General features: G+C 38.9%; 1 protein-coding gene across 1 annotated transcript in view; it reads left to right on the top strand.

Moving 5' to 3' along the window:
* LOC115026309 (solute carrier organic anion transporter family member 3A1-like) overlaps window positions 1-12,668 on the top strand; it is a 30,999-nt gene that overhangs the window by 766 nt on the left and 17,565 nt on the right. Inside the window, exon 2 of the mRNA XM_029459090.1 lies at window positions 4,384-4,843. Within this exon, the coding sequence (XP_029314950.1) occupies window positions 4,384-4,843 (460 nt within the window). The remainder of the gene's footprint in view (window positions 1-4,383; window positions 4,844-12,668) is intronic.

The following is a 12,668-nucleotide window of genomic DNA, read 5'->3' as shown; positions in this document are numbered from 1 at the left end:
TTCATGCATCGATATCTTTAGATTGATGTAAATATCCCAGGGCTGCCCCCTCTTAGTCCATTAGTTGACTAAATGGTCGTAGTTAACTATGATTACTTTAGTCGATTAATCAGTAAAACAATTTATTCCCAAAAAACATCTCTGGTAAACACAAGATTTAAAGTGGTGCTTTTGCATGATCTGTTGATTAAATCAACAAATCGATTCATTGACAAAATTGCATGAGCGTTAGTCTACATTGTAACAGATAAGATCTATTCAATAGATGAACAGAAAATTAATTTAGGAGCCAAAAGGAAACATTATAACATTAAAGATGTCATGCATTATCATTGATTCAGAGGTGCAACTCCCCTAATTCAAAAACCCAGTACTAAAAATGTACATATGTGATGAATGAATTTTGATGTGTAATGGCGGCTGTTTATTGTGTGGCCAAAGCCAACCACAGCTGTCATTAATAGTGTGGTCTACCTACAATAGTTGGCCCAACCACTTACTGTAAATCTGTATAAATATGAAAGTTGCCAATTTAGTCATGGATTATTATTTGCCTGATCACAGCCAAAGCCCCTGAAAGACGTCAGCAACAAAGTCTTGATACTATAAATAATTGCACATGACGGTTGGAGGTTCATTTCATTCTTCATGTTGACAGAACCCTTAGTTAATAAATTACCCATCTTCATTCTCAGTCCAGGAAGGCATTTTAAAAAGAGGCAAGGTCAAAAGTCAGTTTCTTGACTCTCATTAGATCAGACCATACATAGAGTATATCCAACCGGTGTTCTGCTCGAGGTTTCTTCCTGTTAAAGAGGAGTTTTTCCTTGCCACTGTTGCCCAAATACCTGGTCATGAGGGAATGTTGCATTTATTTAAATTAAAGTATTGTCTGGTTTAGATGAGAAAAGCAACAAAAGCCAGAGGTGTGGACTCGAGTCACATGACTTGAACACGAGTCAGACTTTCAACTCAACTTAGACTTAAGCTCCAATGAATCATGAGTTCACTTGGACATGAGCCTTTTACATTGAAAATACTTGATACCGTCTACCAAGCCCAAAGATTAGAATGCAAGTTATTTAAGAAGTCAATTAAACTCCCTTCATTTTCTGAATCAACGTTAAAGCTATTAATTTCCAGCAAGTCTGCTTAAAATCCTCAGATTCACTTTGTCTGAACTGGCAGCATCCAATCAAGTTGCACGAGAGAACCATGAATAACTAAGGTTATGTTACTGAGCACCAGTTGTAATTTTATTTACCAAAGATAGTTTTGTTCCTGTAGCCTACAAAAACTGAGAGGTGGTCAATAAGAAATGAATTGCAGTATGCAACATGTCGAAAATGGTATTACATCTTGTGAGAAGCACATTATGACTCGTTTAGGACTTGTAACTCAAAGACTTTAGACTTGCCTGTCTGGACTTGGGACTTGAGTGCAAAGACTTGAGACTTGTGACTTGCAAAACAATGACTTGGTCCCACATCTGAGAGAAGGCCCGATTGTATTGTAAGAACATGAGCTGATCTCCAGGATCCCAGTAGAGATGTTGAAAAGGAGGCTTAAAGTAAAGTTCTTCCATTATGTTTTGGTGTTTGGTGAAGACTGCAGCTTGGCACAAACAAGCGTGTTAATGTGTTTTGCACCAGTCACAAATTTAAAGTGCATTAGTGTTTACCTTGAAGGCTGCAGTGGATCTTCCTCCTTTAAACCAGCATCCCAAACCAAAAGTGCACCTTTAGCAAATCCCGCTGCAGACAAAAGCACTGTAGAAACACTGCCGATCTATGTAGAAAATATTGTTTGTCATCATTTTTTATTCTCTGTCTCTTTTTAATTCAGCCTCTTTCTTGGTTCAAAGTGTGCTTTATTTTCTCTTCTTTTTTTCAGTAGCACATTTTTCTTCACAAAAAAATTACACTAGACCTTTGGAAGACGACAACGCTATAATGACTGAAGATCATCACTGTCAGAACAGCAGCACCTGCATCACAGCGTAGTCTATATTCATAAAACTGGAATAGGCAGGTTTTCTCTTTTCTCTGGTCTCTAAAGCTCTACAACAATTAGTTTTGTCTGTAAACATTTGAGTGGATTGGACTAACATTTTAAAATATGGAGTATAAAAGGTGTAAAGCGGCTGTTCTCCATCAGCAGCCAGTATGAGGCCATACATAAATCTTGTAGGACTACAAGAGTAAATCTCAAACGCTGTCGTTTAGACTCAGTGACCTCTTAACTGTGTCCGCCCAGCTTGTAATGTCAGGGAACTATGAATTACAACTTTGTGATAATTTTAAGTGAACAGTGGACGCAGTGTGTGCGCTGGATGTACAGTCAACGTTAAGTAATTTGAACTTATTGTCAGGCTGTCAGCTGTACCGTCAGTTCCACACGTGTACTGTATGTGACAGAACTAGGTTAGTGTTCCACAGTTAAAATAACAGACCTGTGACAGTTTGTTTTAGAAGCGACATACAGATTTGTCATCCTTTTGTGTGTGTGTGTGTGTGTGTGTGTGTGTGTGTGTGTGTGTGTGTGTGTGTGTGTGTGTGTATGGGGGTTCACCAAGGACAGGCACAGTACAACATGTCTAGACTGAGGGCATGGTACAGTTATTCCTCCTTCAACATACAACAAAGATTTAGTTGTGGTGGTTTACCCAGAAGCAGTCCTCTTCTACCACAATACTCCTTTGAAGGTCTGATTAAGAAAGATTAAGATACCTTTTTTGTCAACTGGACCCAAACATATTAGAAATGGTCCTCATTAAACAGTTGATCGACGTAAAAACTATTTTTTATCAACTGTTGAACAAATAATTGTTCAAGTCATTTTTGAAATACAAATGCCAAACATTGCTTAGTAGATTTGAAACTGTTCTTCTGTTTTCATGTAACAGTCATTTGAATATCATTGGTGCTCTTTCTGGACTGTTGGTGGTGAAAAAAAGAATATTAAAGTTGTTATCTTGGGCTTTAGGAAATTGTGACGGACACTTTTCACAATTTTCAGACATTTTAAAGAGGAAACAATTCATCAGTTAAGTGGCAGATTAATCGATAATGAAACATTTTTCTAGTTGCAGCACTACTTGGTCATAAAAAAGAAAACAAGAAATTGTCTGATTTTGCAATGGAGTTTGGCCTGACAGGATAAGCAATATAGAAAAAAGATGAATGGATGGAATGAACGTGATCCGTCTGATTTCACCTTCACAGTCATGGTTAAATTCTCCTTTTCATCTGGATTTGCTTCAGAAAGTCTCGGGGCATTTACTGTACCTTTTGCTTTGTTAGAGTGATTGAAACAAGTTTAAAATAACTTGTGACCAACCCTTTACTATCAGTCCTGTTGAAAGATGATCCGGCGCACATTTGATGCAAGAAGCCACTTCATCACTTGTACTCACCCAGAACACAGTTGGTACAATGTGTTTGTGTCCGTTTCATAATTAGAACAGCTTGCGTGAGGTTTTTTGCCTGAAGCCACACTTATGCACGTATCCCTTATTCCCAGGTTGGCATCAGGCTAGCCTCAGGGGGTTGTTTTGAGCGGAGTAGGAGGATTGTGGGGATGAAGATGTTGGAAGAAGAGCAGCTCAGCTTCTGTGTGTTATCAACAGGTTGCTGTTGTTGGTTCGAGTGGCAGAGTTCATACATGCTGTTAGTGAATAGCACCTGAAGCTTAATGCCTTGGTTTGACACAAACATTTAAATGGAACACAAAATATATCATATTTTATACTTCTGACCCAGGCACAGGCCCAGGGGCCCAAAGTGTCAGGGGCCCTGCTGGACATTACCTACAAAATGTCACTCAAAGAGACACCTACCAACCAGTATGAGACTCAGAATGAGATGCAAAATGACCACAAAGAGGCACAAAGCAACTACCAAGAAATGCAAAATGACTACTAAAAGGTGGAAAACAACTACTGACAAAGAATAATTACAAAAAGACCAAAACAATTACAAAGACAAACAAAACAACTACAAAGAGACACAAAACCACAAAGAGACACAAAACCACAAAACCACAAAGAGACACAAAACCACAAAACCACAAAGAGACACAAAACCACAAAACCACAAAGAGACACAAAACCACAAAGAGATGCATAATGACTGAAAAGAGACGCAACAACAACAGAAAAAGCTAAACAACTATAAAGTCTGTGTCTGTGCCCAGGGGCCAATTGTATCATAATCCGCCCATGCTTCTGACAGGTTGGAACAGTAATTAATCGTGTAGAAATGATGAATAAAACATTAAGTGTGTAAACCTGTATTAAAAAGTTTGTGGGTTGGCTATGATTCGTGAGTCCCAGATGGCTGCTAGTTGTAAAACACTATAACACTTGCTTTCTCTTTCTGCCAGGTAAGTGTTCTGACCACTCTGGAGAGACGCTTCAACCTCCAGAGTGCCGATGTGGGCGTCATTGCCAGCAGTTTCGAAATCGGCAACTTGGCCCTCATCCTGTTTGTCAGCTACTTTGGCGCCAAGGCCCACAGACCCCGCCTGATTGGTTGCGGCGGGATTGTCATGGCGTTGGGGGCATTGCTGTCAGCCCTACCAGAGTTCTTGACTCATCAGTATGAGTACGAGGCCGGGGACTCGTGGCACGCTGAGGACGGCAGGGACGTCTGCTCCAACAACTCCAGGTCAGAAAACCGAGACTCTGGGTTTAAATGTGGCAACAGAGCCAACACCAACATGATGTACCTTCTGCTGATCGGAGCCCAGGTTCTGCTGGGCATCGGAGCCACACCCGTCCAGCCTCTGGGAGTGTCCTACATTGACGACCATGTCCACAGGAAGGACTCCTCGCTGTATATAGGTGAGTAACACAGGTGTGTGTTTATGGTAGTTCTTGTTTAGAAGTGTTCAACAAATCAGTGAATCTTCAACCTTAACAGAACATACTGAAACACTAGCGCCAATAAATCAAAAGCTTTTTGCTCTGTTGCGACTGAAAACACTGTTGTCAGCTCAGCCGTGATATACAGTATGTTCCTTCCTGCTTAAAAGCTGAGTCAAACACCACGAAAGCCGCAGAAACAATTATGATGTGATAAATTGTGGTTGCTGAGCTATTAACATTTTCAACAATATATAGGAAGGAAACAAGACTTTAACAAATTCAGAATCAGAGACTTAAAACAACGGCTTCATTTCACAACATCATAAACAGTGACAACAGTTTAACTGAAGCGCTTAAAGAAATAGGGAAAACGCTTGGTTTTCTTGCTGAGAGTAGGATGAGGAGATTGATACCGCTCTTATGTTTGTACACTAAGAAGCCCTATGAAGCTGGAGCCAGCAAGCAGCATAAAGACTAGAAGCAGGGGCAAAGAGCTAACCTAGCTCCAACATGTAACTCCCCGTAAAACCACAACTTGCCGATTTTACATTTCTGTATGTATGTATGTATATATGTAAGGACAATCTTAGAACCCATAGGCTATCGGTGTGACGAGGATTTAGACCATGCGAGATTGCATTTCGGCCAATGCCTCTTTTGCTATCCACATGGACTGTTCATCTGCATTCAACCAAAGTCCGCTGTAACTTGATTGGTCAATCCAACTTAAACGGAAAGCAGAACGTTTCTGATACCAATCTTTCCGTCTGTTGTCTACATATTCTGCATTTATATGTGGACATCTGTTAATAAAGATTATTGTAAAGATTAAACAAAGAAAATATAATGTGTTAATTAGTCACATTTAGACTCGTTAAAAGATTTTTAAACTTTGGAAAAAGCAAGGCTAGCTGTTTCCCCTTGTTTCCAGTCTTTATGCTAAATTAAGCTCCATATTTAGCGCGCAGACATGACTGTGGTATTAATCTTCTCATCTAAATCTCGGCTTGAAAGTGAAGAAGTGAGTTTTGAATAGTTTGACATTTAAAATGTCAAACTATTTCTTTAATGATGTGCGTTTGGCCAGTGACCCAAGCCTGAATCACCTATTAGGCTCCAATTTACTGTTATTGAAATCACATTTGGATGTCTCAAAGGCTGTTGAATATGGTGCTGGGTGCAAATGCCAGTACACTCAGTGACACCAGATGTCCTTCCACAGGTTGAGTGAAGTAAATGATACAGAAAATAATATTGACTGTGACATCCAAAACTACCACAACACTGGTTCTGGCTAAGCTAAAATGCTAAGATAACTATAATCAATGAAGAATATTATTTAGAACCAGGCCTAGCAATAAACTAAAATTCTTGATTTCCGAATCAAGCAACAACTAGCTTGATTGCTCAAGCTCTTGCATTTGGCTGACTTGCATTCCAGTTAGCTGGAAGTAATAAGAAACAAAGGCTAATGGAATAATAAAATCTGTACAATCACAATATCTAGCAAAGTAAATGGGATGATTATGTTGGCATAATTAAAACATGACATGTGACATTAATCCTGTGCTCTAAATGATCAACTATCCTTAATTAACACAGGCTCATTTTCGAATTACCAGATTACAATATTATGTTAAACCAAATCTTATCACCGATATAATCTTCACTGAATCATAATTAGTCATGATAAGTTAGACAGTTAATGACAGGTGCACATGCAGCAAAAGAGAAAGCAGTGGTTCGGAGCTAAGCCAGGTTTTAGTAATCGAGTGTTCTACTGATTATTCCATCGATTGATCAAGTCATCGGATAAAAACCTTTGCTTAAAAAAGGAGCATTAAGAAATATAAAAATAAAAATATTATACTGAACAACTAATGGGTTTCCTTATTAGAAAAGTAAACATTTGTATTAATTGCTTAAATTGCATTAATAGTATCCGTCAAAACTAAACCTATTTAGTGCATTTAGGTACCGTATCACATTCTGGGTTTCAAGGCTAACTTGCTGTGGCAAGGACGCAAGGACGCAGCCTTTATAAATGGGTTGCCTGTGCTACCGAGTGAGCTACCGGGACGCCCTCTAGCTCCTTTCTTTAGCCAAGCAGGACTGTGTAGCCCATCGGCTGCTAACAGCTAACGTTATCAGCTATTCTCCTGCCAGTTTCAACACAATTTGTTGTTCACAATATGCGCATTGTTGTTTAGCACCCTGAGTTGGAAGTAGTCAATCTACTTCTTGTCCTCTCATGTTGGGGGCAGACTGGACACTACAGCGACTCAATATCGCCTCTCGAGATACAAGTGGTATTACAAGACAGGATTTCAGTAGATATCTCTGCAACATAATACATACTTGTCACTGTGATGCACATAAACATCTCACATACCAAATTATGTATTTACATTTTTGTGGACCTAAAACAATTCAATTCTAATTGTCCAACTACAAGTGCACACAACTTTAGATACTATGACCGTATGTCATTATATGAGATGAGACATGCCCAGAAAAATGTTTCTGTGATACTGCACTGCACAGTATTGACTTCGTCCTGCCCGGGATAATGAGTTTGGCCAGTGGCTGGAAATTGGCTATTAAACATGTTAGTTATGTGTTAGAGGATGAATAAGCCCATCAATACGAGTGCAATTGCATGCTGTTCTTTACTGAATGGTGTCATACACTACCATTTAAAGTATTTAGTGGATATTGTGGGTAATACACAACAAAAACTGTGTGTTTAAGGTTAGAAAAGCAGGCTGGTGAACAGAAAAAGGTTCTGAAAAAACATTGTTTTTTCATGCACTGGGCGATTTTGAGAATTTGGGCTACTCTTTCAGTGAAAAGAAAACATCCAAAATTCACATTTAGGTGTTAATTTAATTAACTTTGTCCATTCGCGTCTTTAGATTTCTCCTAAATTCACAAAAAGTTAGCAATAGAGAATGCCTCATTTGCATATTTAAACATAACATTTCAGAAAGTTTGTCGTAATATAAGTAATCATCTGGTTTTATGTTTTATGGTGATACCTATTAGTTAAATGTTTTTACCCTTTTCAACGTTAGTGTCTTGCAAAATGTATATCATTTTACAATACATATCTTTAAAGGACATTTTCTCAAAATTAGTTTTTTCTCACACTCTGAGCCTGAAGGTCCACTTCAGCAGCACTTAAATACACCAAACTCTCCAGTTATATTAATATCTGTATTCTGGCCCCTCTGTAAAAACCTTTGACTCTAATATGTCAACATAATGAAAGAATGATTTTAAATGTTCAGATTTCTGTTCTGGAAATGTAGGCAAAGTAGCACATATTTAGAAACATAATGCCTAATTTCATATTCAAACATAACATTTCAGAAAACTTGTAAGACAACAAATACTTGTCTTAATGTATGGTGATATCTATTAGTTTACATTTTTTATCCCTATGTGCTCTCCTGTGGTCAACAGGCCAATTGTCTGGTCCTGTCCTCTATTACCTAAGTGCCCTTGAGCAAATTACTTTATGCGTAACTTCAGCAAATGTTAAGTGGCCAGCAGCAGAGGACTGCAGTTAAACTTACAGCAGAAACCAAGAGGTTGACATAACACACATTACAGCCTGCCAAAGTTGCCAAGGCAACAGTACAGAGACAGGCTACGAGGCTGAGTGTGCCGTTCCTGTTCATCTCTACGCTCAGCGACCTGCTGTAGCAGAGCTCCATCTGGGGAGATGGACAGAAAGAGATGGAGATTCCCATTATTACCAAAATAGGAAAATCTAAACATAAAAATGTAATTGTTGTTTTTGTTTCAACAATAGAATTTCAGCCAGTAATTAATCTGATAATGTTGAGCCGTTTCTTAAGCTCTGGTTCCTCTGTGATAAGTAATACCAGACTGCTAACGTTTGCAAATAACATGCAACTGTGGTGGATTAACCACAATTTATTTACAAAAATTGTCAGCAATGGGAAAATACACAGGTCAATCTAAAAAGTGATCCTTAATTGTCCTCTTCACATTTTACATAGTTAGTTAGTTTTATTTGATATGGACTTCACAGTAGCGTTAGAATTGTAACATACATTCATGCACAAGGACCTGAAAAAACCTTTGCTGGTAAAATATAAAGAAAGAAATATAATACACAAATACATCCACAAAATTACAAAATACAGGTGTGTCTACAGAGGTATCAGGTGTGAGGACAATGTTGTCTCTCTTTTAGCCATGATTCAAAACCTCTATTAAAAACAAATTGTGTTGCATTTTCAATTCGGTTGGTAGACAGTTTTGCGTAAGGCAGTGCAAGAATAACGTTATTAGTATTGTATCGGTAAATATCGGTCATTGTAATCGACCATACAATTACAGATCCGTGCATCTCTTCTTATTGTGGTTCACACCCAATTGCTACAGCTGTGTAATGACATTTAATTATTGTGTGATAATTTATACTAGTAAAATCAGCATCACATAAAAGTGCTGATGCAGCTAGAAGTCAAAGCACAGCTTTAGTTTATGTTATTGTGTAGGAACTCTTGTGCTGTCCTTAAAGGAATTCTTCACTCACAAAATGATCATTTAGATATCAATCACTCACCTGTGTTACCCTGAATTCTTGGAGAAAACGTAGTTTTTCTCACATGCCTCCAAGATGAGCGAAGATCTAAAAATGGATAAAGGTCTTGATGCATTAAATTAAATGGGGTTTAACAACAGCAATACTATATCAAAATATCCGTTTACAAACTCTTACACAACTCCTGCAGTACAATTCCTAGTCTCATTTATCCAGTTGAAGGAACATTACTTCCCCGACACATGCATTTTTGCTAAAAATGCAAAGATTTCAAGGAGAAACAGGGTGAGTAATTGATATACAAATGAAGAATTACTTTAAGCTCCTCTTGTTGTGGATTCATCAGTTTGCCCTTATGGGAGGAAAAAAGACACTAAATGAAAATAAAAAACAGAGTACTGTTGGCTACCATGTGGCTAGTTGCTCCTCCTCACAGGCTTCTCTGCTAGTCCTTGGCTAGTTGCGGTGTCCCTGTTTGCGTTTCAGACCTCTTGCAGGGTGAGAAGGCCTGCGGTTTGGTCTGTGCACGCTTTGATCTGTACAGGCTCTGTCAGCAGCCCTCAGAGTGGGGGAGGGAGGGAGGGACAGAGGATGGAGGAGAGGAAGGAGGGCAAACAAGGCTACCAGAGCACCTAACAACCCACCCTATCCCCCAGCTTGGCTAGAGCCCAACTCATACCAGATGCCTGATGTTAGACATTACACCAACATTTCTTTGCTATATTAGAATATTGAATGGAATTCATGCACTTTACTAATTATGATGCGCTAATCCTACATGGCCCAGTTATAATGTGATAATAAGACATTAGCAAAACTACACATTTAACATCTCTAAAATTGTTCCTGTTTCTTTCTTTTGTAAAACTAGAAGGGAACCCGAAGAGCGCAGACCTCCGCCAAGGCTGTTTCCATAAGTGAAAAATAATTTGTGTATCCGCCCTGTGATTTGGATCCGCTCCAAGATTTAATGGGTTCTTCCAATTAAAGAGTATTGTCTAGACCTGCTCTATATGAAAAGTGCCATGAGATAACTTCTGTTGTGATTTGGCACTATATACATTTATTCTTGCTGTTCTTGCAGGATTCTTGCTGTTATGAGTTTGTATCCTCATGGTTGTTTGCGCTGATTGTAAGTCGCTTTGGACAAAAGCGTCAGCTAAATATAATGTAATGTATTTTACTTGACTTGGCCCAAGCTAACAAACCGAACTCAAAACATGATCTCCTTAACATTTTAGAATACATTAAATCCATCAGTTGGGGAGCACAGTGATTCAGTGGTTATCAGTGTTGCTTCACCAGGAAGTTCCTGGGTTTGAATTTCCTTCATGCTCTCTATTTGGAGATTATTCTTCCAACACGACATTAGTTTATCTTTATTTTTACAGCACACATGTTTTGTAAATGATATGTCCTGCTCTCTTTTGAGAAAGAAATATGATATATTTAAATTAAATGTAAATTAAAGCAAGACTAAGAGTCTAGCACCATGCTAACCTGTGCTATACATACAATTCAGCCAAGATTGATGTGAATTTCAATAGATTTGCAGGTATTTTGTCATAAAAAGTAGTGGACCAACTGAAATTTTGACCTCATGATGACGCTTGTTATTATATATATATATATACATATATATATTAAATTTCATCTTGAGCGGAACATTTCACTCAAAGCCACGGAAATCAACCTAGATCAAGATCAAGGGATCACAAAATGACAATCATTGCTATCAACCATGGTAATCCATCAAATTGTCATCAACCAACATTGCAAAATGACTACTCTATAAAAGTGCTCAATGACTTCAGTCAGAATTGCCTGTAAGTTTGAGTCTGATTGTGTCTGTTTATGTTAGCCCTATAATGGACGGGATCTGACAGTTCAGGCAGTCAACCAAGGACGTCTCTTAACTGATATCCTTGTCCTTGCTTTTTTCTTTTGCATTTTGGAGTGAAATCTTGATTCTGATTTGGTATCATCACCACTGTTCTATGTCTCTGCAGCGCGGCCTTTGCCCCTCCATCAGGAACTGTCTCTCTCATAACATCTCCCAAGCTTCTTCCTTTGACACTTACAGATAGTCTATTATTCGTTTCTCTACACCACCTCCTCTCTGTTCTCAGTTGTCTTTTTTTTTACAATCCAGGCATATTGATTGCCATGGTTACCTCCTACAATGTGACTGCTGCATCGTCTGTTGTGGCTCGGTAATTGCATGGATCCCGGTCTTTATACAGTACATGAATGTTGTGTGCTGCTTAAGTGTTTCTGCTGCTTCCTTTCCCCCCGTCTCCTGGCGCTGGTGTCGTTTGACGAGCTTGACGTGTGGAGACACTAACATTGTAAGAAAACCCTGAATAATGCAGCGTGACAGAGAAGCAGTTAGGAGTTGTTTAGCAAACATCTAACCAAATGATTAAATATTAAAGCAGCAGCTCTCCACGGGGCTCGCTAACAAACCAGATGGTAGAAGGACAGGTCGCTCTATTGTGGACACATCTTCACCCCACATGGATCAATACTGCCTGAATGAGAGATTGAGGACACTGGGAATATTAAGAAGAAAAACCTGGAAACATTTCCCAGTTGTCATGGCACATGTCCCCCAGCATGCACCATGTCCTGTATCTTCAGCCTGTTCTTTCTCAGTAGGCTTTCACTTAGTGTCCAGTAGTAGGCTACTTCTCTCTGTGTTTTCCTCTTTGTGTGTGTTAGTCCTTATCAATCTGAGAGGCGGCAGCTGGCTGGTAAAACTAAACAGAGACTATTTATTTTTCTTCAGTTAGCTGGCCATCAGATCATTGTGCCTCCTGGCAGATGAGAGGAAGACAAACATAGATTTGAAGATGGTAGTAATGCAGCAGTGATACACTGCAGCACAAGCAATAAAGAGAGGGATCTGTGTGTCCAGAGTCTACACCCATGCCTCTGTGAGGCACAGGCAGCAGTGCTTTGATCTAAATGCCAACGTCAGCTTGCTAACATGAGCACAAAGACGGTGTCACCTTACTGATGTTTAGCAGCTATAAATATTAAGCAGCTATAATGTTTATAGCGTTCACCGTCTTAGTTTAGCATGACAACATGGTAACATTGCTAAACCAATATATATATGTCATAATCTGGAATGACTGATGTCAAATATTGTTAATTAGAGATGAAGGTTGTTTCACTGAATTATAAAGTCTGTAGTGGATAGATTTAGCAGTGCACATT

This window comes from Cottoperca gobio, chromosome 3 (genome assembly GCF_900634415.1).
Source record: "Cottoperca gobio chromosome 3, fCotGob3.1, whole genome shotgun sequence".
Lineage (NCBI taxonomy): Eukaryota > Metazoa > Chordata > Actinopteri > Perciformes > Bovichtidae > Cottoperca > Cottoperca gobio.
Note: the sequence above shows the minus strand (reverse complement) of the source record. Positions and strands in the feature narration are given on the sequence as shown.